The sequence below is a fragment of the Beta vulgaris genome, chromosome 5 (genome assembly GCF_026745355.1).
Source record: "Beta vulgaris subsp. vulgaris cultivar EL10 chromosome 5, EL10.2, whole genome shotgun sequence".
NCBI lineage: Eukaryota > Viridiplantae > Streptophyta > Magnoliopsida > Caryophyllales > Amaranthaceae > Beta > Beta vulgaris.
Window position 1 is genome coordinate 33,569,381 of NC_079206.1, and position 27,710 is coordinate 33,597,090.

The 27,710-nt window shown below is 36.2% G+C and overlaps 3 protein-coding genes across 3 annotated transcripts; 2 read left to right on the forward strand and 1 right to left on the reverse strand.

The window, feature by feature from the left end:
* Positions 1–229: 229 nt before the first annotated feature.
* On the reverse strand, positions 230–1,309 carry LOC104893773 (hypothetical protein). Its single transcript, XM_010679911.4, has 2 exons — positions 1,070–1,309; positions 230–744 (listed from the first exon to the last, which is right to left on the reverse strand). Exons 1-2 carry the CDS (start codon positions 1,149–1,151, stop codon positions 437–439), a joined length of 390 nt encoding a protein of 129 aa, XP_010678213.1. The 5' UTR covers positions 1,152–1,309; the 3' UTR covers positions 230–436.
* Positions 1,310–19,578: 18,269 nt separating this feature from the next.
* LOC104893811 (uncharacterized) lies at positions 19,579–21,304 on the forward strand. Its single transcript, XM_010679944.1, has 4 exons — positions 19,579–19,694; positions 20,152–20,492; positions 20,652–20,936; positions 21,039–21,304. The coding sequence occupies exons 1-4, from the start codon at positions 19,579–19,581 to the stop codon at positions 21,302–21,304; spliced, it is 1,008 nt and encodes a 335-aa protein (XP_010678246.1).
* Positions 21,305–24,148: 2,844 nt separating this feature from the next.
* Positions 24,149–27,710, forward strand: LOC104893774 (chitinase-like protein 1). Its single transcript, XM_010679912.4, has 3 exons — positions 24,149–24,557; positions 25,444–25,603; positions 26,968–27,710. The coding sequence occupies exons 1-3, from the start codon at positions 24,164–24,166 to the stop codon at positions 27,380–27,382; spliced, it is 969 nt and encodes a 322-aa protein (XP_010678214.1). The 5' UTR covers positions 24,149–24,163; the 3' UTR covers positions 27,383–27,710.

Here is a 27,710-nt window from a genome sequence, read left to right on the forward strand (position 1 = left end):
TGGTTGTATTTTTATTTTTATTTGTAGCACCAACATCAACATCAACATCAACATCAGAATTCAGAAAAGTGGTCTAATATTTGCTCTCCAGTCTTCATTCAATGTAACGAACGGTACCAACATCAATACTGTGAGACTCTGCTGACTTATTTACGAGGCAACTTCTGCAATCAATAAATACAGGCTTAAAGTAGCATTCCTTGCCATTTTATTTTAGAGATATTAAAAATGAAAACAAAACTTGAACCAATTATCATTGACTGGGAAATTCATTATACATAGAAAAATAAAAAACGAAATACGTAAATGTGGTTTCTTCACCTAAAAAGCTTTTAAAACATGATCAACCTTAATACTTGATATCGTCTTATGTTTACAATTGGTTGGATTAGTAGAATTAGTTAATCCTAAAGCTTTCATTTTATAGAAAGAAAAATCACTCACACTGAAAATACCAAGTACTAGGATACAAAGGGTACATAGTTTGATGGGAGTAGTTGAAAGTAATACTCTGGAGAGGAAGTAATGGCAAGCCATAATTGACGATACAATCATCTAACTTTAAAACCTTTAGAAGCTTTGGATTAACCAGTTGTTGTGAAAAGTTTCCACATTTTACATGGACATCGATCACTGGGCATGTTCCACAGTTGTTCTTCACTTCCACTCTATACTTTGTTTTCCCAATTTCAGTCTGATTAATACTTGGTACATTCTTCACACACCGACTTATTGTATCTCTACCTGCAAATTGCAATTCATTCACATTGTTACTCTTTTACAGCACTAATTTTTTACAAAAGAATATTCAAACAATAAACTACTCCTTTGTCTCAAATTATTTGACCGTTACTATCTTAAGGACATGGTGACAAAATATATAAAAAATGTTTTTTTTTTCTTAAAAAAAATTATGATATTCTTTTTGTTGTTATTAATTATAGGAAAATAGGGTTGAAGATTATAATTTTGGGCCAAAAATGTGAATAAAGCAAATATTATGAGACGAAGGCAGGCAGTAAATAGTAAATAGTAATAGAGTAAAGAGATTGGGAAGAGATAGAGGGACCATGAGAATGAGAGAGGAGGAAGGCGATAACAACAAAAGAAGATAAAAAGAGCTTCAAGTCGCAGGCTGACTGATCTTGCATTTTTTTCTTTTTTACTTGGAAGTGATAAGATTTATGGCTCTGGGTTCTGGGACTATGGGTGATTATATTTGCAGTGTTTGTGAAGGGGAGTGGGTTGGGACTTGGGGTGGGTCAGATCACGTGCTTCTGCATAGAATACTTACTACAAAGGAGTTGGGTCTGAGAAGAGGGAAAACTCAAAGAAAAGCAATGCTACTAACTACTATTAACTCTCAAAATTACTTATTCCTACGTGTGGGGTGTGGCCTACTCTTACATTAGTTCACATGGAGAAATGTAAACCAAACAAATATTAATGATTTTTTAACTACAATAATACAAACGGTTGCCTGTTATCTCGTAATAATACAAATTTTTGTCCGAAATTCCTACAATAAAACAACGTAACATTTAACCTGTAAAACATGTAAAAGAAAATTTTAAAAAATCTAAAATCTCTTTCTCTCTCCTCCCATCCCCCTACCAACTGAAATCCCACCACAAAACTATTGGACTCTCCTCCTCCCCCTCCTTCCCCATCCCAACCACCAGCAACACCACGTCTCCCCTCCTCCACCTCAGAAAACACCACTGCTCCCCTCCCCTACCCACGAAAACACCACGTCTCTCTCCCCTATCCCCACCACCTGTTCACCCCCGAAAACCACCCCCTCCACTCCTTCACCCCGGAAAACCACCACACCCCTCCACTCCTTCACCCTCAAAATAAACAAAACTCATCCACAAGACACAACCACCATGAACCCCACCCACGAAATCCTATCAACACCACACTCACCACCACGAACCCCAATTCACCCACAAAATAAAAACCCCAAACCATCCTAATAAACTGCCAAAGCAAAACATCACCACCATTATTTTTGGGTGGGACTGATTTCGGAGTAGGGAGGTGGGTTTTAGTTAGGGGGCTAATTTCTTGTAGGTGAAGGGTTGTTACGAGGGTGCGCGGTGGGTAATGGGTAGGGAGTCTGATTTCGGGTAGGTGAGGGGTTGTTTTGGGTGTTGCCGCTGTTTATACTTGGGTGAGGGGTTGTTTCGGGGTTGGAGGGGAGCTGATTCGATTGGGTGAGGTGCGATTTTGGTGTTGATGGTGGTCAAAGGGTAGGTAGCAATAGGAGGAGGGGGCAACAACTGTCTATGGGGAAGGGGACAACTCTATTAGGGGAAAAGGGCAGTGGAGGGGGGTGGGGTCAGGGGTGGACAAGGGAGAAATACAATGGAGGGGGAGCAGGAGGGAATAATGAAATGAAAAAAATGGAGGAAGAAGAAGTAAGTGGCACGTAAGCAATTTACCTGAACCAATAAGTGACTAACCTGTCATGCCCTACTGGAGGAATTTTCGGCAAAAATTTGTATTATTTAAAAATAATCAAAAATTTGTATTATTGCGAGAGAACGGGCAAAAATTTGTATTATTCTAGTTTAAAAAATCCAATATTATTTTCTTTTTACCCTGCACATTGTACTTTCACTGTATTTTTTTATTTTTCTCACTTAAGTTTTTAATACTATTCACAATTAGATATATTTCAAATACTTTAAAAAAAAATATAGGCATGTTAAATCTTGTTTGATTTGTCTCAATGAATATTTTATTAATATTCAATCATCATAACTTTATTTAATATATAATGAAACATATTTAAGATCAAAAAAGTGTGTCGCCCAAATGCGCACAGTAAAAATAGGAAAGATAAAATAAATATGTAGGGAGTACTTCTTTCTTGATTTTATGTTGTTATCATTGTTATTAGACTTCAGCATACATCATAATAATTTAGAGGTGTCAAACTACTTTGTTTTAAACTCAATCTTTCTTATTTGTTGAACCTAGCCAATAATCAATCTTACCTTTTAAAGGCATAACTTATCAACTTATCAAATAAGACCCACACTCCTTATAAAGTAGTGAAAATAATACTTGTAAAGGAACACATGAATAACATGATTCAATCTCAATAGTATATTAATCCTCCCACGTTAATCAATAAATAGAGTTCTCATCCACATGCTTGCATCAATAGTTCCATACAAACATGACAATCTTTAACTCATAATCAACATGCTTGCACACAGGCATAAACACATGTAATATTCAATTATACTAGAAATCACATATAAACTTATAAAGTTCCTATACATTATACTACAACTTTTCCTTCTTAAATTATGATACTAGATCACATAGCACACATGTATGTACGTACCTTGTGTAAACTAGTTGATTGACTACCTTTAATTCCTTAAAAGTCACCTACTGAGTATTCTCCGTCTAAAATAATCAATATACACTAAAATCAATACTCTTAAATAAAATACAACAACTTTAAAATATTTAAAATTCTCTTTAAACATATTCCAAAGTTGTTTTTTACTATCAAAACTTAAATTGCTTTTAATTCCTAGCATAGTACTTAAAATCCTTAAAACCCCATTATTAAAACCTTTTCTGAAATTCCAGCACTTATAAAATCATAAAATCCTCTTTAAACTTATGTAAACATGCTTAAATTCATAATTTAAAACAATCTCATAGTGTACATACAACATAATACTATGGTTTACTAATAATTAACACCCTAAAAATTCATGCTTTGATGATTAAAACTTCAATCTAAAAAAATAATAAACAAATCTGAAATTTTATTCTTTTAATATATAATACACATGAATCAAGATTATTTATTAAAATAGTAAATTAAAATCAATAATAATGATTAGCATTAAAATAAAGCATAAAAATATAATCTTTAATGGAAACTTGAGGAAGAAGAAAAGAAATTAACCTACAATCAAAGAACCAAGAAGAAGAGTGAAAGGCGCCGGAAATAAGGAAGGACACGGCAGTAGCGGCGGCGCCCAAATCAATGGGTGTAAAGGTTTTGTGACGTTTCTTATTGAAGAGAAATGTTACTTGAAGAAGACGAAAACTTGAGAGAAGTAAGAATCGAAAAAAACATGAGGAGAGAAAAAGAATCTGCTGGCCGAAAACTTTGAGAGAGGAGAGAAAAAAATAAGTATTTGTGTGGGGTAAAATAATTGGGTATTAAGATATTTATACGGAGGTTTCTTTTTGGGATTAGGAAAAGGAGATTGGGCTCAACTAAAGTTTGATGATGAATAGGATAAATAAATTAGAACTCCTAACATCAACATAGCTCCTTTTTCCTAGTCTACTTAGAATTTTGGGTTCCTCAAGCCCATTTAGACTTCTTTTCCAATTCAAATTAGTATTTCAAACGTTTTTCAAAGCATGCCTAAATAAAATATTTTACTTTCTTAAATCCTTAAAATAATTTCTTTTGACTTTTAAAATAGTCAACCTTCTTTAAATAAATAAATCATTTGAAACTAAATTATGTTTAAATATAAATATATAAATACTAAAGTATATTTATAAAATCCGTAAAATTATGGGGGATTACGTTACTTTCTTTATTAAAAACCCTTTGTTTTTGAAATTCTTTTACAAAACGTTTTCTCTAAATCAGTTTTTATAAAACCCTTTTTTTCAAAGTCTTTAAAAAACGTTATCTTTAATAAACTAAATTTCGAAACTAAATCCCCTTTTTATATAGATACATGAAAATAATATACTTACCTATTTTCTTAACTCTAAGAAAATAGATAACCATCCTAATTTCACATTTCTAATTGATAAATGAAATTAATATACTTACCTATTTTCTTAACTCTAAGAAAATAGATAACCATCCTAATTTCACATTTCTAATTTAGCACAAAGTTTAGCACAAGGTTTCAATAAGTTAATTACATTGCATAAACATGACTAAGAATATAACTAGACCTAAGCTTCCATATCTTCAAATTCTTGAGCTTTCACGAACATCCAATCTTGATAGTTTTCTTAGATCATTGTTACATAAATACATGTTATAGCATAAAGTGTTTATCATCATCAAAATAAAATTGACTTAGAGTCACAACAAATTCTTCCTTTTTTTGATGATGACAAACAAATAATACTTCTTCCTCAAAATATGCACCATTAATCACATTAGGGAAAGTAACACAACATCATTCACATACATTCACAAATAACATGGTAACCAAGATTAATTCATTCATTAGTCTAAGTATTATACCCATCTTCCCCCTTTTTGACATTATAAAAAAAGGAGAGCATTAATTAGCAAGTCAAAGTGAGATATTATAGTCAGCAAAATAATGCAAGTAGCTCAAGCAATAAATACTAAGGATGCTGGTGCATCCAACTCACAATCTGAAGTCATTAAGCAAAAAAAATAATCCAACTCACAGTCCGAAGTTATGAAACAAGAAATAATCATGAAGGATCATGGTTGATAGCTAAGAATGTAAGATAAAGATAGGTAATGCAAGCTTGAAGATTTGAAATGGCAATTGGCTCAACAAGTGCTTAAACCTTTTTTTTTTTTTCTGATTTTTAACTTCCGCAAATAAACATCATAAGACTTTCTTCAATGTGGCACTGTGTGTTATTGTGCCACTGAACAATCTATTCTTTTTCAAATATAACTAATCTTCGGATATGCTTGAATCCAAAATGATGATCTTCAAAACTTTGATAATATTTTTTCATCTGTGAATTAAACTCTAAGATTTATCTAACACAAGTGTCTTGCTCTCATTTTCTTCATCTTTTCTTTTCTTTTTCTTTTCAATCTATCTTCTTTTTTTTTAGAAAAGAGAGTCAGACTATACAATCTTAGTCAATCAATAAGAGATCAGAGGCTAAATAAGTTAAAACCTCATTTTCTTTTAGATGCATCTCCTGGCACTGTGCCTTGTATAGTGTGAAGTAGTGCTTTCATTCTTTCACGCATGCATTAGTGTTTCTTCCAACCTTTTCATGTTCCCCCTTAACTAATGCGTCTTCCTCTTCACTATCCTATCAATATGTCTTTGCTCCATATACCATGAATGAAGATTAAAAGCACTTGTTGAACTTTGGATCAATGTGTGAAGAAAAGAAGGATAATAATAGGGAAATGAAGAAAAGGTGGGACATATGAAAGAAAGAAATAATGAAGCACGAATGTCAAACTCATAAATAGAAAATCAAAATATTGGGATAAAGATCAAGCTTGCTTTAGGAGAAAGAATTTGCATTTCATAGCTCAAAAATTCGGCAACTTAGGATCAGATAGCTCATCAGTTCGGCAACTTAGGATCATGACATTAGGACAACATTATTAGACCATCACGAGTCCTTTTTATATCAAGTGGAATTTTACTCACAATGCTTCACCAGGACACACATCAACACTCTAATTAACATATTTAAAGAAAGACAACAACATAATACTCAACTATCTTAAATAACTACTTTGACTTGCCTTTAATTTATCAAGAAAAAAAGGATTAAATAATAAAATATGATTTTATAAAAATAATTTAATAAAATATTTATTTTGAAAAATCAATTAATTATCATGAATAGTTCATTGGGCTTGCAATTGTATTTTCTTTTAGATGAGCTTTAAACATATTATAGATTCAAAAAGGGTTTTTCACAAGGATTTTAATTGGTCCTCTTCAATCGGACTAACTAGGACGATGATATATTTCACTACTGGGTACTAAATTGGAGTGACACAAGTCGCAAATACTTGCACCAGGTTTTGTAGTTTTAGAAAAGCTGCTCATAACATCATCAACGACTCGATCATCAAACTGCAGAAAGTGATCCTAGATCTGCTTTCATCCAACAAGCTCTCTAGCACTTGCTAGCGCTTATTTGTCTATAGAATCCCCACTTTGATTGAGTTTCGAAAAACAAAAGTAAAAATAGTATGCGTTAGGATGGAGAACAATTCTAGATGCTCTGCAATCTTGAACCGGTCTACATATCGCCATTTCTGCAAAACAAAGTTAATTTACAAGTTGATAACTACAAGCAATTTGATTAACCTGCAAATTAAGATGTTAGCTAATAGGTGTAAACAACTCAGATAAGAATGCAATGCAATTATGATGCAAACTTAGACTCTCTAAGGATGCACGAGACGTTATCTAAGGCCAGGGTTATGCAAAATTGAAAGATATAGATTGATGGAAGGTTAGGGTGTAAAGCTAAGAGAATAACTGGATTGATAGAGATAAATTGAATTTGAAAAATGTGTTGATAAAAATCAGGGTCCTGCAAGTGATATCTACATATTACACCTGTTTGGAAGTTTAATTTGGAGGAACCACCACATATATAGGAAGCCTCACTTTTGAAAAACTTAACTTGAATTAGGCAATGTGAGCCCATATTAGAATATAGTTGACTGGAATTAAGCATTCAGAGTTGTTGACTAGAATGACATTCGGTATCATTAAGAGTTTCTTCAATGGCGAGTCAATGTAGTCAAAGTCAGATATTGCCAGAAACCATGGAAGTGATGGAGAGTCCTTTAGGGACAAATATAGTTTGGATTGAAAAATAAAAAGTTTTAAATTTGTTACTCAAATATATGTAGGTGTGAAAAAGCCTTGATGTTGTTAGGTTAAAACTCGAGTCTACTATGTCAGGATATTAAATGAGCAAGCTTCTCAATTCTAGAATATCATCAGACCTGGTTTATTTTATTTTTATTGAACCGGTTAGATCTCGAGATAAGGATTCCTACGTATCTTGGGGAATTATAACATTCGTAGTCTTGATCTAATATCTTTTGTTGGGCTCACTCTAGACCCAATTGCATATGTTCACTAAAATATTGTTGACCCTTGAGTTTTGAAGATGACCTAACCACAAAAGACATAGTGTATTTTATTTATGGTGTTGCAAGGTAATTCATGCTCGAGCTAAGAGAATACTTGATTGAAGATTAAAGCGGAGAATTAATCAAGATCGAAGTAAAGATGTTCGAGAGATGAAGAATCAAGCATGGAATGAAGATTAGAATACATTAGGGTATTTATTAATCTTCTTGTTAAGGTGAGTAAAAGCTTTATTAAGTTCGTGGTGAATTCTCAAAGGAACTTGGTTCTGTTCCCATGAAAGGAACAGACCTGGCACTATAGGAACAAGGCTAAGGAACAAGACTTAATAATTAGGGAACAAGACTTAAAACTAATTTAGGAACTTCTAAGTGACTAATATTGTGCGCCTAAGATAATTGTGTCCAATATAGTTGTTAGAGTTTTTAGGGATAATTTGACTAAGATCCATTATTTTAGGAAGTTAGTTTAAGTTTGTTAGGAAAAGATTTTAAAAAGATTTTCTGATTTTAAATTAACTGATTTTCAAATTTATCTTTTTAAAATAATATTTTATCTTTTATATTTTATTTAAAAGATTTAGTTTTCGAAAATTTATTATTTCCGGTTTTCAAAATGTTTCGGATTTTTGAATTATAAAAACTGTTTTCCGGTTTTATAAAAGATTTTGAAAAAGATTTTTTCCTAAAAACTAGCTAAAGTATTTATTTATTTATTTCCTAAAATCTAGATTACACGCCTAAGGTTTACTGCTACAGTTTTATGTAGTTAGTGGATTTAGTGGCTTAAGTTAATTATCCTCCAAGTATTTAATTAAATTAAATAAGTTTAATTATTCTCCAAGTTTTGCAAAAACCACGTAATATGTTACTGCTTCTATGAAGTGAAGTAGTGGATTAGTGGATGCTTTACATGACATGGAATAATTAATTTAATTTAATTAATTAATTAACATCATGGAGAACATGTGATAATGGTCTAAGTTAGTGGAGAACATGTCTTGTCTTAATTGTCTATAAATAGGCGCCTAATTCATTTGAGCAAAATTGTGTCTGACTTAGTTAATTTGTCCTAAGTTATCTAAAGTGTCAGTGCCTTTTCCTTAAGAGAATTCATACTTACATTAATCGAGTTTATTACTCTTCCATTATTTTATAAAGTGTATTTTTGAGAAAAAGGGTTTGAGTGAACTCTTGTAAGTGTGAGAAAGCTTTGAGTGAAGCAAGGAAAGAAAAGAGAAAGAGAAAGGAACTTCGAGTGAAGTTTGAGAGAAAACGTCAGTTGTTGGGAACTGTCGTTGGGAACTTGAGTTGAGTGACTTAAGTTGAGAATCGAGAGAAAAGTAATAGGTTGTAATCAGAGTTGTTTTGGCCTATTATAGTGGAAAGTTGTTTAAAATCCCTTGTGGTCGAGGTTGTTTCTTCCTACTAGGCCTAGGAAGTTTTTCCTCGTAAAATCTCTCGTGTTCCCATTGTTTGTTCCCAAGTTTACTTTTAATTCCGCAAAAAGTAGAGCTTATTCTCTCACTATAATTCACCCCCCCTCTTATAGTGCTCATATTATACAACAAATATTTTGGCTTGCTTCGACCTTGTCTCAGCCATGGAAAAGGCCAAAAGGGTATGCACCTCCTCTCATTTTATTAGAAAAAGAACTCATGAGGATCGAAGCAATGCAGTCATCTCGTCACACAACACAGAAGTTTAGATAAATGAATATTTATTTTCATTTATTTATTTTTTAACTTTGCCTTAATGAGCATAATAAAAACGGTTTTTTCATCAAGTACCCCCGAGTTTTCAAAAAATTCACCTGGTACCCTCCAAGTTTTCAAAATTCACAGGGTACCCCTAAGTTTCAAACTAATACACGGGGTACCCTCAAATGCCCTTAATGACTAACGACGTTAATCGCCGTTAGTCATTAATCCTAATTTTCTGCTTTAACCCTAATTAATCCCCTAATTTTAACCCTAATCCTAACCCCTACCCCTACCCCTAACCCTAACACTAAACCCTAACATTAACACTAACCCACCCCCCACCACCCACCCCACCCTCCCACCACCCCTGCCCCTCCCCCACCCTCGCGCCGCCCTCTCCCCATCCTTGCGCCCTCGCGCCGCCCTCCTCCCCTACCCCCGCAGCCCCCACCCTCGCGCCCCTCCTCCCCCTCTCAGTTCATTTCAGCAGTCCCCCCCCCCTCCTTCCCCATCGCGCGCCCCCCGACCTTCCCCCCACCCCCGCGCCAACCACAGCACCACCCCCTTCCATTTTCGCACTCCACCGCCTGCGCCCCCCGCGCCGCCCGCAACCCCTTCTTCGATTCTTCCCTCTGTTTTTTCGCTGTGGGGGACTTTTTATTTCGCGGAAATTGGAGGAGGGTGGTGCAACGAGGGTGGGGGGGGTGCAATTTCAGGGGCTGCGAAAACGAGGGTGGTGGCGCGGGGTGGGGGGTGTGCTGTGGGGTCCGGGGGTGGGGGAGGGGGTGAGATTTCAGGGGCTGCGAAAATTGCGTGGAGTGGGGGAGGGAGGGTGGGGGCTGCGGTGGGGTGGGGTTGCGAGGGTCGGGGAGGGGGGTTGCTGGGGTGAGGAGGGGGGCTGGGCGTGGTGGTGGGGTGGGACAGGGGATATGGGTGGTAGGAGGGTGGGGGAAGGGTGGTTAGGTTTAGGTTTAGGGTTTAGGGTTAGTGTGAGGGTTAGGGTTAGGTTTAGAGGTTAATTAGAGTTGGAAACAGAAAATTAGGGTTAATGACTAACGGCGGTTAACGCCATTAGTCATTAAGGGCATTTAAGGGTACCCCGTGTATTAGTTTGAAACTTAGGGGTACCCTGTGAATTTTGAAAACTTGGAGGGTACCAGGTGAATTTTTTGAAAACTCGGGGGTACTTGGTGAAAAAACCGAAATCTTGAATGTCACCTTTCAAAAGAAATGTTTCTAATTCAAAGGGTTTTTCTTAAAATAAGACATTGAACACAATTGACTTAAAGAGGCACCCCCCCTTCACCATGGCCATTTCTCCGACCCTTATCACCGATTTCAACCTAAGGCATGTGAGTATCATGTTTTAGCTCATACTATTTTAGTGGCATTTTGGTTTGAAAAATGTCGGCTGATTAATTTTCAAGAAAAATAAATAAAACCAAGAAATAATACATTTGAGTTTGGGTGAATTTCTTTTTATTTAAGGATTTTTTGATTTTTATCACCTTATAAATAGATTGTTTTACACTTTACCACCTTTTGGTTCTTTTTTTTTTCAATTTTACCACCTTAAAATTGTCAACTCGTTAATAATCACCACCTTGACTTAGATCCAATAAAGAATCCGGCCAGGGCGGTCCTGAATAACCGTTTTATGTTTACTTTTCCCCATTTTCACCTTTACCCTTGATTTTTCATTTCCTTTTTATTAAAACCCCAACTTTGTCTTTCAATCCCTCTAAAAAAGCCAAATTTCTTTGATGAAAACCTAAATCAAGTTAGGACTTCCCATGTTTTGATAAATTCAACCTCAATCAAAGGAGAAATTGGAGATTCAACTACTGTTAAAGTTTTGATTTCTCCGCCCAGTTTAATAGACTAGGGTTCTTCCTCAATTTTGGGTATTTCTTGTTCATTGATTTTTTTTTGTAGATTGAGCCTAAATTGGTGCAGCTATGGTGCTATTTAGCATAATACTTACTTTGGTTTCCATTCATCGTCATTATTATAGGCCCGCAATTTCTTAATCTTCTTTCTAAAACCACCAAAAGTGGAACTATGGAATTCCTCTTACTGCAAAAGTCGAAATAAAAGGAGAAGAAAGATGAGCTTGGTATTCTCGATTTTTGGGTGAAGTGGAGGAGAGAGTGGGTAAAATAATCTTTGTAAATATCAAAGAGGAGTTGATGATTTTTACGAAGAGGATGTTGATAGGGAATTGAAGATAAGAATGTGATTTATTTAAAGAAATGGAATGGTGAAGGAAGGAAGAGAAAGAAATCGAGAAGAGAGAGAGTAAAACAGGGCAAATTATTTTAATCCGACATGTGGGCCCTCCCGTACCAGATTCTTGGTCGGAACACGAGTTAGGTGGTAGTTTTTTGTGAGTTGGAAAGTTTAAGGTTGTAAAATTGAAAAAAAAAAAAACAAAAGATGGTAAAGTGTAAAACAATCTACTTATAAGGTGATTATTCGATTAATTGCATAAATAGACAAATACGTTAAAGGTTGGTTTTTAGCATCTAAGATCTAGTTTTGATGATCATTTAATTCAATAACAAGATCAATATATACCTAGATTGGATAATCTGCCCACCCATAGGTAGTTGTCTGCTTTACTGATCACAACCTCCATCTTTCACCCTTCTTGAGGCCTACGCCAGGGTGACCTTTTATCACGTTATCATTTCATTTTCTACATGGACATCCTTTGTCGACAACTAGATTTTGCCACAAAAATTCAAAATCAGGAATTGTAATCAAACTTTCTCCACATTCCGAGATAATTTAGGGCTATTCAATGTTGATAACGTTTTATTATTTTGTAAATCTAACTCTAGAGGAAAAAAATGCAAGGGCTGCGGTGCAAGAGCTGCATTTGAAAATCGCAACCCTTAATAGTGAAGGGTTGCGGAGGGCTGCGGTTAGTCGAAAACCACAGCTCTATAAAAACTAGAGGGTTGCAGTTTTTGGGCTAACCGCATCCCTTTATGGGTTTTTTAAAAATTTTATTTGAAATGAATTCGATCGCGCTCCCCATAATTAATTTTAAGCGGTTAGGGTTTCCTCATCATTTCTCTCTCCTCTCTCACAATCTCCTCAGCTCTCTCTCCTCGATTTGCTCGTTCGTCGCTGTCCCTCATTATTCTCTCTCCCCTCCATCTCCTCTACTCGTTCGCCGCCGTCTCTCGTCTGTCCACCACAACCCCTCCTCTCTCGTGTCCTCCCAATCTTTGTCATAACTCTCTTTTACGAAAATGATAGGATGCATCTCAATCCACGTCGGTTAAGCTAGAATTCAAGTCAGAAACACTTGCTGGGAACTCTACTGTCTCGAACATGGAATCTAGGTATTTAAATTGATGAAATTAACATTAGGTTTGATTATAATTCGAAAATGTTGACCTAAAATTGGTAAAAAAAAAATATACAGCTAGTATGACGGATGCCGATAGAGAAGAAGATAGGAGCAAGACAAGCAAGAGAGGATGCATTTGAATCACAGTTTTTCTCGTGTGGTGGTTTGCCACGAAGACTTCCAGTGGTGGTTTGCCGGGAAGACAAAGAAGTTTGTAGAGTATGTGATGTTCGATCACTAGTAGAATAAATGCTATTTGCTGCGGTTAAAAAGTGCCCTATTGCTGCGGATTTGGGCGCGCAGCAAATAAGAGGGCAGCAATAGGTATTAATTATATTGCTGCGGTTTTAAAACCGCAGCAATATCGACAAATATTGCTGCGGTTTTTAGGCCAAACCGCAGCAATATGCCTTTTTAAAATATTAAAAAATACAGGTATATTGCTGCGGTTTCTATCCAAAACCGCAGCAATATAGGCACAGCAGGTACATTTTTTTTTTTTTTTTTTCCAATTACTCAAAGCGTGAATGGTTGGGAGTTATAATATGCTTATAATATAAACATTTCTAAATCCAAGAAGCTATTGCAGTACAATAACATCACAAAAGTAACTAATATATATATAATAAAAATAATATTTTACAAACCCTATTTACAAAATAAATAAAAACAGACAATTCATGACAAAGAAGCCGAGTACAAAATTAACAAAAAAATATTAATTACAGAAAAATTTAAAAGAAACGAAAAAGAAAAAAAAATAGAGATACACACCAATCTAAAATAAAATCGAAGTACAAAATTAACAGCTTGAATTTATAGAACTGAAAACACAAAATTAAAATTGGAACTTCAAATAACATCATTATACATTTCAATTCATTACACTAAATTGGCGAATAACTATTCCAGCTACAGGAATTCTACAGTTTCAGCATTAATATCAAGAATTGCCAAAAACAAAATATTAATTCTGCAGCAAAGAAAAATAATAATCAATAACTCATGACTTTGTAAGTTTCACCGCCGACATCTAGAAGCCGAGTCGACAACCGCACAATTTCACCGCCGAGTCGACACAGCCGAGGTGACTGAACAATTTCACCGCCGACATCGACAACCACACCACTTTGAACAATTTCCGACGCGACGAAACTGAAATTTGTGCGAAAGGAGTGAGAGACGAAAAAGGAGGAGCAAACTGATCTACTTCGAGATCTTTGAGTAAGACATACCCAAGACTTGATCTTTGAGTTAAACTGAAATTTGTGCGAAAAAGTTTCGAGATCTACTTCGAACAATTTCCGACGGCGGCGAAGGAGATAGAAGGTTGATGATGGCGACGTGGTGAAAGAGAGAGAGAGGATGAGAGAAGGAGAGAGAGAGAGGCGCCTGAGAGAAGGAGAAAGAGAGGATTGACCGTGTGAGAGGAGAGGAGAGAGGATCAGAAAAGGGAGAGAGGCGCTGAGAGATGAAAGAGTGAGAGATGAAAAAAAAACCCTAAGTGAAACCACGCTTTTATATATTTTTTTTAACAATATTGCTGCGGTTTTTGTCAAAAACCGCAGCAATATACTAAAATATTATTTTTTTAATAATATTTTAATATATTGCTGCGGTTTCTGACAAAACCGCCAGCAATATATTTGTCAAATAGTCAACTATTTTCAAAAAATTTTTCTGCTTACACTATATTGCTGCGGTTTTTAAGCAAAAACCGCAGCAATATCTTTATTTCATATTTTACTTTTTTTTTACGTGATATATTGCGGCGTATGGCTAAAACCGCAGCAATATCACCGCAGCAAATAGCATTTATTCTACTAGTGGATAATTTCTATTGTTATAATGTTTATGTACTATCATAAATTGGAAAGATTGTATTGTTATCATGTTGATGTATTGTTAATAAAGTTTGTAGAATTTGTGATGTTGTCAGCTTTTCTTGATATATTTAGGAGTAAAAAATTGTAAAAAAATATTATTTTTTTATTTTTTTGGGTCAAAAGGGCTGCGGTTTTGGGCCTAAACCGCAACCCTTGATAGTGAAGGGCTACGGTAAAAAACTACAACCCTTTAATTTTGCCGAAGGGCTGCTACAACAAGGGTTATGTGCCAAAAACACAGCCTTTAGGGTTGTTTTGATCGCAGCCCTTACGTTGTATTCCACACTAGTGTAACTTAGTTTCTTCCGACCACCTCAAAAATATTATACTCTTTTTGCCTTAATACAGGGGCAGCTAGTGAATTTTCATGAATCAGAGATCTTGTTTTTTAAACATGTCCCAAATTCTAGACGAACACTAATTGCTAGTATATTCACTATGGCCCAAAGGTTTTTCTTGGATGATATTTGGGAATTATCTTCTCCAATTATAAACCAATGCCTATCGATTTCCACTACATAGTTCAAAAAGTTGACAACAAAATTAACTCTTGGCACAATAATTTTCTCTCGAAAGCTGGAAAATCAGTTCTTATTCAGAGTCATCTAGCATCTTCCCGAGCCTATCGTATGATAACGACTCAGGTTCCCAAGAAAATATGTTCTATTATAGATAATGTCAACCGAAAGTTTTTTTGGACCTCCTCAACGAACTCTTTTGGGCTACCCTAATTAAGCGATCAAAAAGTTGCCGCCCTAAAAATATATATGGTGGGTTGAAGTTCCGGAAAATGACCCATGTAAATGAAGCATAGTTAGCTAACACTAGCTAGTAGTATAAATGCTTATTGTTGCGGTCAAAAAGTGGCCTATTGCTGCGGTTTTGGGCGCGCAACGATTAAGGGGGCAGCAATAGGTAATAATTATATTGTTGCGGTTTTAAACCGTAGCAATAAATGCAGATATTGCTGCGGTTTCTGAGAAAAACCGCAGCAATATTAGTATTTCATATCAGAATAGTACAACATATTGATGCGGTTTCTATGGAAAACGCAGCAATATGCTGTATTTAATAATAAAAAATATGCATATTGTTGCGGTTTTAAACTAAAACCGCAGCGATAGACACCGGGTAAAAAAAATTCAAATTTTTCGAGGCGTAAATATTTTTTGATTATAGTACCATTTTAATATGTTACAGATTTACAAAAATCCACTATTATAAACACCCAATACAAAAGAGAAACTACAAAATTAAGAACAAACCTTAAAATATAAAAATCGAAAAAAAAATGTGAAAAAGCCGCATCACTATACTGTAATGAAATTGTAACTATAACATTAAGAAACTGTAACTAAAAAACTACAAAAAAAACAGAAAAATATATTACAAATAAATATGAAAATCGAAAAAAGGAGATAGATATATTACAATCTGAAAATCTGAAAACATGAGGAACACACGAGGGAACAGAAAAATATATTACAATCTGAAAACATGAGGAACACACGACAAACCACGAAGGATCGGAGGCCGACGAACGACGAAGATGTTGAGCGACGACGAAGGGCCGACGAACGAGCGAAAAGTCGAGCGACGAGTGGTGGCTGGTGAACGAGCGAGGGGTCTGCGCTGGCGAAGGAGGAAAGAGGAGAGTAGGAAGAGGAAGAGGAGAGAGAGGAAGAGAAAAGGAGGAAAAACGGCTGATGTTTGTTTAAAAGACTAAGGGGAAACCCTACTAATTGGGCCGCGCGTTTTATATGGAAAAAAAGTCTATTGCTGCGGTTGTTTAAGGAACCGCAACAATAGGCTTATGAAATTAATGGCGATATTAAAATATTATTTTTTTAATAATATTTTAATATATTGCTGCGGTTTTGGCCAAAAACCGCAGCAATATGTCAGGTAAAAAAGTCACTTTTTTCTCAAAATTTTTACGTTGAAAGCATATTGCTGCGGTTTTTGGCCAAAACCGCAGCAATATGGTTATTTTATATTTTTCCTTTTCTTTTTACGTGATATATTGCTGCGTATGGGTAAAACCGCAGCAATAAACAATTATTCTACTAGTGTAAAATGGTATGGGGAATCCTTTTTGACCAACAATCTCTCTAGCCAACTCGTATGCGCTAAAAATATCTCTGAAATACTTCTTTGTTTGAGTATAAAGCTAAGCCACATGACTTATATATTTGGAAGTCCATTATTCTATCTCGAGAGCTTCTAAGAAAAAGAATATGTTGGCGAATTGGAATTGGAACAAACGTCTATTTTTGGATTGACAACTGGTGTGCCAATCAAAGTCTTATTGAAATGTTAAATTTTCAAATCACCTCTATTGTTAATCTAGATCTTATTGTTAGTAATGTCATTCTACCATCAAGGCAATGGAATGTTTCTCTCCTTAATGACTTATTCCCATCCCATATTGTCCACCTAATCATTGGGATTCCTATCCCTATCTATCCCACCCTGAATGTTCCTGGTTGGGGGCTTACTAGCTCTAGTGAATTTCTTTGTTAAAACAGCTAATGGCTAGCTCATGGAATTACTCCTTCTAACAACATTCCTCGGCCTTTTAATTGGATATGGAAAATTAACAGAGCCCTTAAAGTACAAATATTTCTATGGCTATGTCTACAAAATGGTTTTCCATTGAAATTAAATTTAGCGCACCATCAATTCACTAATGACGTTCTTTGCCCCATTTGTAAATCTGATAATGAGACTCGTAGGCTATGTTCAGTTCACCTTATTTTTGCTTATTTTAGATCTAATCAGACCAGATCAGAAAAATTAAGTTCAGATCAGATCAGATCGGAAAAAATAAGTTCAGATCAGATCATGCTTATAATTAAAAATCATTATACTATTAAATATCTTTCATTACATATTAGTAAAAATTATAATAATTAAATATTAATAAACTACTTATTGAGACGAATCAAACAAGACCCCACATGACTATATTTTTTTTTATATATTGAGAAAATATATAAAAGATAAGATCTTGTAATCAGATCAGATCAGATCAGATTAGATCAGTTCAATTCAGATCAGATCAGATCAGAAAAAATAAGATCAGATCAGATAAGTTCAGATCAGAAAATTTCAGGTGAACTAAACATAGCCTTAGTCATTTATTTTTCACATGCCCTCTAATTTTGTCATTATTGGAATTCAAATTCTATATGACCTAAAATCCATCACATAGTGCCTCAAGATCTTGTACAATGCCTAACGTGTGTCCGTCCCTATCCATTGTTCTATTACAATTTGTGTAGTATTTGGAAGGAACACAATTCTATTGTCTTTGAGAAAAATATACTTAATTTAAGTTGTATTTACTACAGAGCCTGTCATATGTATTTAGAATGGACTAGTAGAACTATGATGGACTATTCCTTTACTATCTCTTCATTTCCTTGTTGTAGGTTCCTTACTTCCATTGCAGTCAGTTGGCAGCATCCTCCCTCTGGTTGCTTCAAGCTAAACTTCGATGGTTCATTTATTGACTTCTCAGCCACTGTCGGTGTGTCTAATCGTAACTTTGCTGACCTTTTTGTGGCCGCACAAGGTTATCAATTTGGCCAAACTTCAACTCTATTTGCTGAAACCTAAGGGGTTAAGAAATGGAATTATTCTTTACTCATCTACTAAAACGCAAAAACAAAAACAGAAGCACCATATTACAAGACAAAAAAAGAGGCGGGACTTTCTCTCTCTAGCTTTTCTCTCAAACACACATAGTGTAGTTGAGCTGCCATGGCTAGGAAAACTCGAGCAAGAGTAAATTCCAATTCCTCTAATTCAATTGATAAGTCCCAGAAATTGAATGTGCCTTCATCATCACAGGCAAAGAAAACGCGTACGATGAATGAGATTTTAGGTGTTCAGGCCCTGGACTTTGCGAGTTCTGATGAAGATGAGGTGATGAGTCTTGGCCAAAATTTGTCACCAAAATCATTAATGAAGCATTTGCAACAACAATCTGAGGTCCGACATCAATTTTCGGAGTGGATGACTGCGATCAAATCAAATAAGCTGGCTACTGTTTCATCAACCCCTGTTTTGCAGGTGGATCCGAGTATTCGAAATTCACCTCAAAATTTGTGATTGAATGATCAAAATCAGGTGTTAATTGATAATAATGTGGTGGATAATGCTGATAAAACTGAGGTAACACACAAGAATACGTAGGAAAATGATGATAGTGATAAATGTGTTAAAATTACTGCGGATGATATTCAAGATGAAGTTGATTTATGGAATTCTTCCATAATATGTTATGTCTTGGGTGCGAATCCACCAATATATGTTATGGAAGGTTTCATTCGTCGGATTTGGAAGAAATTAGGGGTGGATAAGGTGGCTAGTATCCGAAAGGGGATGTTCATAGTGCGATTCATGTCTATGGAGAGTAGAGATGCTGTGCTACATGGAGGATTCCAGTTTTTTGATAAAAAAACCGGTAATCATAAAAGCATGGACTCAGGAGATGGACTTAACAAAGGTGGTGATCCATACGGTGCCTATGTGGATTCAACTTCATAAGTTGGATTTCAAATACTGGGGGGAGAAGAGCTTATTCAATATTGGAGGCCAAATTGGGAAGGTCTTGAAAGCAGATCAGGCTACATCAAAGAGATAGAGGCTGCAGTTTGCTCGTGTGTTGATAGAAGCTGAGGTAGAACAAGTGTTTCCTGATCATGTCAGGTTTCTGAATGAAAAGGAGATGGTGGTATCTATCGATGTTGTATATGAATGGAACCTGAGAGATGTGGAAAATGTGAACAATTTGGGCACTTAAGTGTGCATTGTAAGAAGAAGGAAGAGACTAGAGTGTGGCAAAGGAAGGCTCCTGCAGGGGTGCAACCTCGGTAGGTGAATACTGAGAAAGAAACTGGGGGATTCAAGAAGGTGGTCGGACCTTCTAGAGTGAATACTCAGATGAATAGCCCTGTGCACATTCGGAACTCATTTCAGGCTTTGGTAGAGGAGGTAAATGTGGGAGATGTGGTTTGTCAACTATGAGGAAATAAAGATAGGAGGGTGGAAGGCCCTCCAGGGTGCAATGAGTAAGGTGTTGTGTTGGAATGTGAGGGGCTTAAACAGTCCAATTAAGCAAAGAGTGGTTAGGGATTTCATATCCACTCATGCTACTGGACTGGTTAGCCTTTTGGAGACTAAGGTAAAGGTTGGTAAGATGGGCAATCTTTACCTTAGGGTGTGTCCAGGGTGGTGTTTCACTTGTAATTTTCAGTATCACAATGGGGGGAGGATAATAGTGATGTGGAATCCACATTTCTTTAATGTGACTATTGTTTGTTGTACTAGTCAACTTATTCACTGTTACATAGAACCAAAGGTTGGTAAAGCTTTCTATGGTACATTTGTGTATGCTTTTAATGATGCTGGCAGTAGGAAGGCATTATGGAGGGATCTCGTGCAGATTCAAAGTTTGAATGAAGCATGGGTTTGGATGGGAGACTTCAATAATGTGCTGAATATGGATGAGAGAGTAGGAGCTCCTGTGAGGGCTACTGAAATTATGGATTTTAGGAGGTATGTGGAACAATGTAGTATGGAGGATATGAAGGCTACTGGATGCTTCTACACTTGGAATAATAAGCAAGAGGCAGAGGGCAGAGTCTACTCTAAACTAGATAGAGTGATGTGTAATTGATGCATGGTTGGAGGCTTGTCCAAGTACAGAAGCTCTCTTTCACCCTGAGGGTGAATTTGACCATAGCCCTGTAATTTTGACTTCATATCCTACTCTGAACTTGGGAAGAAAACCATTTAGACAATTTGGAGAAATGCTGTTGATTTTAAAGCACTGGTGGCTGGGAGCTGGAGTAATCCCATTACAGGTACTCCTATGTTCAAAGTGGTCCATAGGCTGAAGAGACTGAAAGGGGTGCTGAAAAAATTCAATGCAGAAGGGTTTCAAGACTTGCAAGCTAAGGCAATGAAGCAGGCTCAAATACTGAAGCACTGCCAAGAACAGGTTCATAGACAACCTGGGAACATGATGTTAAGAAGGCAGGAGTTAGAAGCTGCTATTGAGTACAAAAATGCTCAACAAATATATATGCAATTTTTGCAACAGAAGGCAAAAGGTGATTGGCTGAGAGATGGGGATTTGAATACCAAGGTATTTCATAGGAGCATAAAGAAGAGGCAGCTATAGAATGTTATTTTTAGTATTCATAATGAAGCAGGTGAGTGGGTGGATAAACCTCAGGAGGTTAATGCAACATTTCTAGAATACTATGAGAGTCTACTGGGCTCTAAATTGGAGAATAGGAAGTCTGTGAAGAGTAGGGTGGTTAATTGTGGGCCTTTGGTGACTCAGGCTCATTATGAATTTCTATTAAGACCAGTGACTGGGGAGGAAGTAAAGCACGCATTATGGTCTATTCATGGTGATAGGGCTCCTAGTCCTGATGGGTTTGGTAGCCAGTTCTTTAAGACTGTTGGCATATAGTAGGGAGTGATGTTATTGATGTAGTGGTAGATTTCTTTCACAATGGAAGGCTCTTAAAGGAGGTAAACTCTACATCTATCACTCTCATTCCTAAAATAAGTTATCCTAGTCATGTGGGTGATTATAGACATATCTCCTGCTGTAATGTAATATATAAAGGTATCACAAAGGTACTATGCAACAGATTGAGAGATGTGCTCCCTGATATCATCATGGATACACAAGGAGCCTTTGTTCATAGTAGAAATATCATGCACAACATCATGATATGTCAAGATATGGTAAAACAGTATGGAAATAGAAGAGGTAGGCCTAGTTGCATGATGAAAGTTGACATGAGGAAGGCATATGATACTGTAGAGTGGAGTTTTTTGAAGGAGATGTTAGAAAGCCTGGGGTTTCCTACAAGATTCATTGGCTATATTATGACTTGTGCAGAAACTCCTAAGTTTTCACTGATGATAAATGGGATCATGCATGGTTATTTTCCCTCTCAAAGGGGATTGAGACAAGGTGATCCCCTGTCACCCCTCCTCTTTGTAGTATGTATGGAGTACCTATCCAGAATTATGAAGAAGGTGAGTGAGAGGGAAGACTTTAGGTTCCATCCACAGTGCAAGGACATGAGAATCACTCACTTGTGTTTTGCTGATGACATACTTCTATGTTGTAAAGGGGATTTCACTACAATACATCTTATACTTAGAGGTTTCATGCTATTCTCTGAGACCTCAAGGCTGCAGGCAAATGTTAATAAGTCAACAATGTACTTCAGTGGCATGCAAGAGGAGGATATTCAAAGGGTCTTAGATAGATCTGGATTCACAAGAGGGTACCTGCCATTCAAGTACCTAGGGTTTCCAATATGCACAAAGAGAATTTCAATAGCTGAATGTGAAAGCCTTACAGAAAAGATGGTGGCAAAGATAAGAACATGGAGCACTAGAAATGTATATCTGTATTGATTAGCCTGCATTCATATTGGGCTCAAGTGTTTGTATTACCTAAACAGGTCTTGCAAGATGTTAGCAAGATATGTAGAGCTTTTTTGTGGTCTGGTGATCACTTTAGTATGAAGGCAGGTTATGTAAAGTGGGCTGGGGTGTGTACTCCTAAGGGTTCAGGTGGGCTAGGTATAAGAAATGTATATCTATGGAACATAGCTGCAATGGGTAAGTATGTGTGGGCTGTGGAAAAGAAAGTTGATAATTTGTGGGTAAAGTGGGTCCATGCTATCTATATTCAGCAACAGTTATGGTGGGAATATAAGCCAAGGAGTACAAGTAGCTAGTACTGGAGACAGATATGCAGTGTAAAGAACCAATTGAAAGAACATTACACTCAGGCTCAAATTCAGCAAATGTCTCATTATTCAATCACTGAGGTTTATAATAAACTCTCTGGTGAATATGAGAAGCTTCAATGGAGTTCTGCTATATGGGGCAGGATGGGAATTCCTAAACACCAATTCTGTAGCTGGTTAGCAATTCAAGGAAGGCTGCAGACAAGAAAGAAATTACATGGCTGGGGGGGTGAGTGCCACAAATACATGTCTGATATGTGAGGCTCAAGTAGAGGATCATAGTCACTTGTTCTTCAATTGTGAATTCAGTAGGAGATGTCTTAGTGGCATAAATCAATGGTGTGGAATTACAACAAGGAGCGAGGATCTTCAGCAGTTGATCCAGTGGTTGGTTAGTATAAGGAGAGGGACAAAATTCAGGAGAATGGTGCAAGCAGCTGCTTTGGAAGCTGTTATATATTGTATATGGCAGGCTAGGAATCAAGCACTATGGGAGGGGAAAATTCATTGTATAGAGTATACTGTAATGAGAATACAAGGGGATGTGAAGCATATGTGTCTCAATGTTATGCCTAAAAAGATAAGTCACAATGATAGGAGATGGGTGGAATCTTTGTAATTAGCTTGTGTTCCTTGGAGTATTGTGTACTCAAGGATATTGTTAGGGTTTAATGTTGTTTTTGTTTGATGATACCATCTCATATTTATAAAAAAAAAAAAAACAAAAAACACAAAATTTGCTCGATAAAAGTAATACTCCTTCCGTCCTATAATATAGTGCTTACATTCTTTTTTGGTTGTCCTAAAATGTTGTGCCTTTTCTTTTTTATCAATTTGTTTGGACTATATTATCCTTTATTTCTACATAAAACTTTTCAAACTACCCCTATCTTTCTTTTAAAATATGTGCCCCTATTTATTGTTTTACATATTTCAAGGAACATTTATTGCTCTTTCAGTTTATTTTTAAGGAAAAAGAAGAAAAAACTAGTTCCAAGACAAAAATTTCCAATAAATATTAACTAAAATATATGTTTTTGTGAAATCTTAAAACTCTTTTTATTTTTTTTAATTCTTGTAAAAAATGAGAAGTGAGCATTATATTATGGGATAGAGGGAGTAGAAAGTTACAACTATTGAGAAATTTGTTTTTTAATGACCCTCGTTTAATTTGTTTTAAGATTTAAGTTGCACAGCGCAGGGAAGGGGAAGGGCTGTCGGTGCAAAGAAGTTGGGTGGTCTCCTTCGCATTAGATGCATTGATGCATATAGACACACACAAATCCAGCCTGTTTTTAAAACCTTTAAAAACATCATTTCAGACATACCAACCTCAATCTCCACCGTCAATTTCTCTCGAATCTTCAATCTAACAAAGCCACTGGACCCCACCTTCCTCTTCGACAGCCATAGCTCATCTCTCTCTCTCTCTTACCTTCCACTCTACGCATACAAAATTACAAACATCTCTCTTTTTAAGTTGTTCCATCATTTTCTCTCTCCTCTTTTTTAACCCCTTCACAACTCACGAGTAACTCAAACAACTTCTCTCAGAAATGGCGACTGCAAAATGGTCCGCAACAATGGCGGTCGCTGCTATATTAGCGATCACAGTACTCTCACACTCAGCAATGGCGGATATGTCGGAAGAGACGAAAGTGAAGACAGTAAAGGGGAAAAAAGTGTGTACTAGAGGATGGGAATGTAATCCATGGTCGATCTATTGTTGTAATGAAACAATCACAGATTTCTTTCAAACTTATCAGTTTGAGAATTTGTTCGCCAAAAGGAATGTTCCTCAAGCTCATGCTGTAGGGTTTTGGGATTACCAATCCTTCATTCAAGCTGCTGCGCTTTTCGAACATCTAGGCTTTTGTACTTATGGTAATAAAACTATGAAGATGAAGGAGCTCGCCGCTTTTCTTGGCCATGTCGGCAGCAAGACTTCCTGTAATTTTCTCTCTCTTCATTTTAAACTACTTAATGTTCAATTATTCATTCAGTTTCATTTCCTTAATTTCATTGATTTTGCAATGTAATCTTAATTTTGTGATACTAGATAAGTAGGATTTATGATTCATTAGTTTCGTTTTCGGATTTGGTAATCGCAAAGTTTTGACGGTCAGATCGTCAATTAGTTTAGTAAAAAGTAAAACGTAGTAGAAGTTAGAGTATAAAACAACTAATAAGTTATGTGGTCAAGTGTTTATGTAGAAAGTTAATCAATAGAAGTTGAATAATACTGAAAAGTTGGGCTCAGTTTTGATGATGATGATGTTTATTTGAAATAGCTTAGTTTTTGTCGGTGGTAAATCTGGGAAGATAGAATTGTATGAAATGGATTTACTATGTGGGAAAATTGGATAGCTTGCCTTAGTGCCTGTTAATGGTTGTAATTATTTAGCGTAGACCATTATACTTGGTGGGTGCGCTAGTACAAGTCTTATGTGAGGCGGACTCACAATACTTTTATAAGACGTCCAAAGTTATATCTGCACGCTGTGAATTCTTTACTAGAGTGTTGGATTGTTGTGTATATGATGGAGAGAATTGGTGCAGATACATTGATCTCTACCTATACTTTCCCTGTTTTCCGAAGGATATTCACAGTTCTGTGAGGTTTTTATACATCTATGTTTTGAATGTCTTTAGCTGGCATTGACTTGCTTCCTTTTCTTTTCAACTGTGTTCTGATTACTGTCTCTGAATATGTTGTTTTCGTATGCAATTTTTTGCCTGCATTTGAAGTGTGTGATTGATAATAATATGGTTGTGCTGCTAATGTCTAGAATGGAATATGTTTATTCTAAGCATAATATAATTGTCTGTGTATCAGGTGGGTATGGAGTTGCTACTGGTGGACCATTTGCCTGGGGACTTTGCTACAATAAGGAACTGAGCCCAAGCCAGAAGTACTGTGATGAAAGTTACAAGTACACTTACCCCTGTTCACCTGGAGCTGACTACTATGGCCGAGGGGCAATTCCTATATACTGGTATGTTTATGTTGGGTTTTGTTCTTCTGTTTGTGTTTGTCATGCATGCTGCTTTGTGTAATTGCCATTATAAGTACGCTAAAGTGGTTTGACCTAGCATGTGTGTGTTGATTGTTGAATTGTTTTTCTTCATGTCTGTGGTTCAACCATACCACAAGTGAGACACAGTCACTAATTTGTCCAGCGCACAAATGCCCACCTAGGCGCTGTGACACAAGACGCTTGAGGTTAAGCATCTTTTTTTGGTCCTAGGCGAAGCGATTCAATGAGTTACTCTTGTGGCACACTTAAAGCTTACAATATTTTTACATCAAAGTTTTCCCAAGTTATCCCTATCGCCTCAATGCACCATGAGTCTTTTTGTACATTGAATCTGCCTCAGTATAGTATGTATTCTGCTTAGTTTTTGTTCTCCTTGTGATACTAAAGATTAGAGTCGTTGATGATGATCATGATGAGTTGGGATTTCGTGTTATTATTTAGGGAATTAGTTTAATTTGTTAAACAATTGCTTTGTAAGCCAGATGATTTCAGCCTTCCAGACATCGTCATCGTAATCATCATCATAGAAAAAATTAGGACTATTATCCTCTTCTTACAAATTTAGAAGCAGTTTTTGTGACCTAGGCTGTTGATTACTACATGGTCATCTGTGAAAATTTATTTTTCTCATTTGAAGAAATTTGTCTATTAGAGAGATGGGGAGGTAGAGAGGACCAATACCTAGGTCATGAGTCATGACTGCTGCAAACTTTTTTTTGTTTATATGTATACACAACAAATGTTGTATATTGAAAGTTGTAAACCAAGGTATCACTTCATGCATTAGTTTTATAAGTCGCAAATGGTGTATTTGGACTTAACATACAAATACACAACATAAAAACAATATTTTAAACAAACTCTTTATTAAGACTTATAAACCTGGCAGACCTCCTTCTAGCCCTCTTTCCTGAGAGAGGAGCGCCAGAGGGGAAGATTACACAGTTATCTCTTCTGACGTGCTTTCTGCTATACCTTCTTATTTCTCTCTTCTCTCCAAATACCCAAAATAAATTCTTTAATTGATGATGACTGATGACCAGAAGGCTTGGTAGTACCGGACAAGAAGTTTATATTGTTCTGGCAGAACAAAGGTCCAAGTGAAAGTTAAATATTGCAGTTTCTTGCTTGAATCTGTTGAGATTGATTATAAACATATTATATGGCTATATGTTAAGCCTTTATGATTATAAACAATATATTGCTTGAATGAATTGAATCTTTTGAGATTGTATGGTTATGATCAATAACTGGGTAAATTAGTATAAAGTTGTATCAGTTATATTAATTGCTATAGTGATTGTACATGCTCTCGTTTCTAGGAATTACAACTATGGAGCTGCAGGTGACGCACTAAAGGAGGATCTACTGAATCATCCGGAATACATTGAGCAGAATGCTACTCTTGCCTTCCAAGCCGCAATTTGGAGGTGGATGACACCTTTGAAGAAGGGACAACCATCGGCACACCAGGTTTTTGTTGGAGATTGGAAGCCAACCAAGAACGATACTTTGTCAAAGCGTGTCCCTGGCTTTGGAGCCACCATGAATATCTTGTACGGGGATGGTGTTTGTGGGAAGGGTGACATCGATGATATGAACAACATCATGTCTCACTACCTTTACTACCTTGATTTGATGGGTGTTGGCCGAGAAGAAGCAGGCCCCAGTGAAACCCTCACTTGTGCGGAACAAAAAGCTTTCAACCCTTCCAATCCTGGGAGCTCCTCCTCTTAAGCTCCAGCGATACTCCACTATCCACTATACTGGCTATATATTCTTTTCAAGATTGATCGTCTGTAGAAATCCACTGATATCAATAAGCTGAGGGTCGTTCTTGATGTTATTTGTTTATGTGCGAGGTTTTACTCTTATTGTTTTCTGTTGAATATGAAGTAGTGTGTTGTTGAAGTTTGAAGTGGAAATCTGGTCTTGCTCTTGTTAGTACTCTAGTGTTAAGATTGGTTGCGATTTAAATGTGTTTATGATGTAATTATGTCGTAATATCAAATATGTAAAACGATTTTGAACATTAATTGTTGATATTATAAGTTTCTTGTATCCA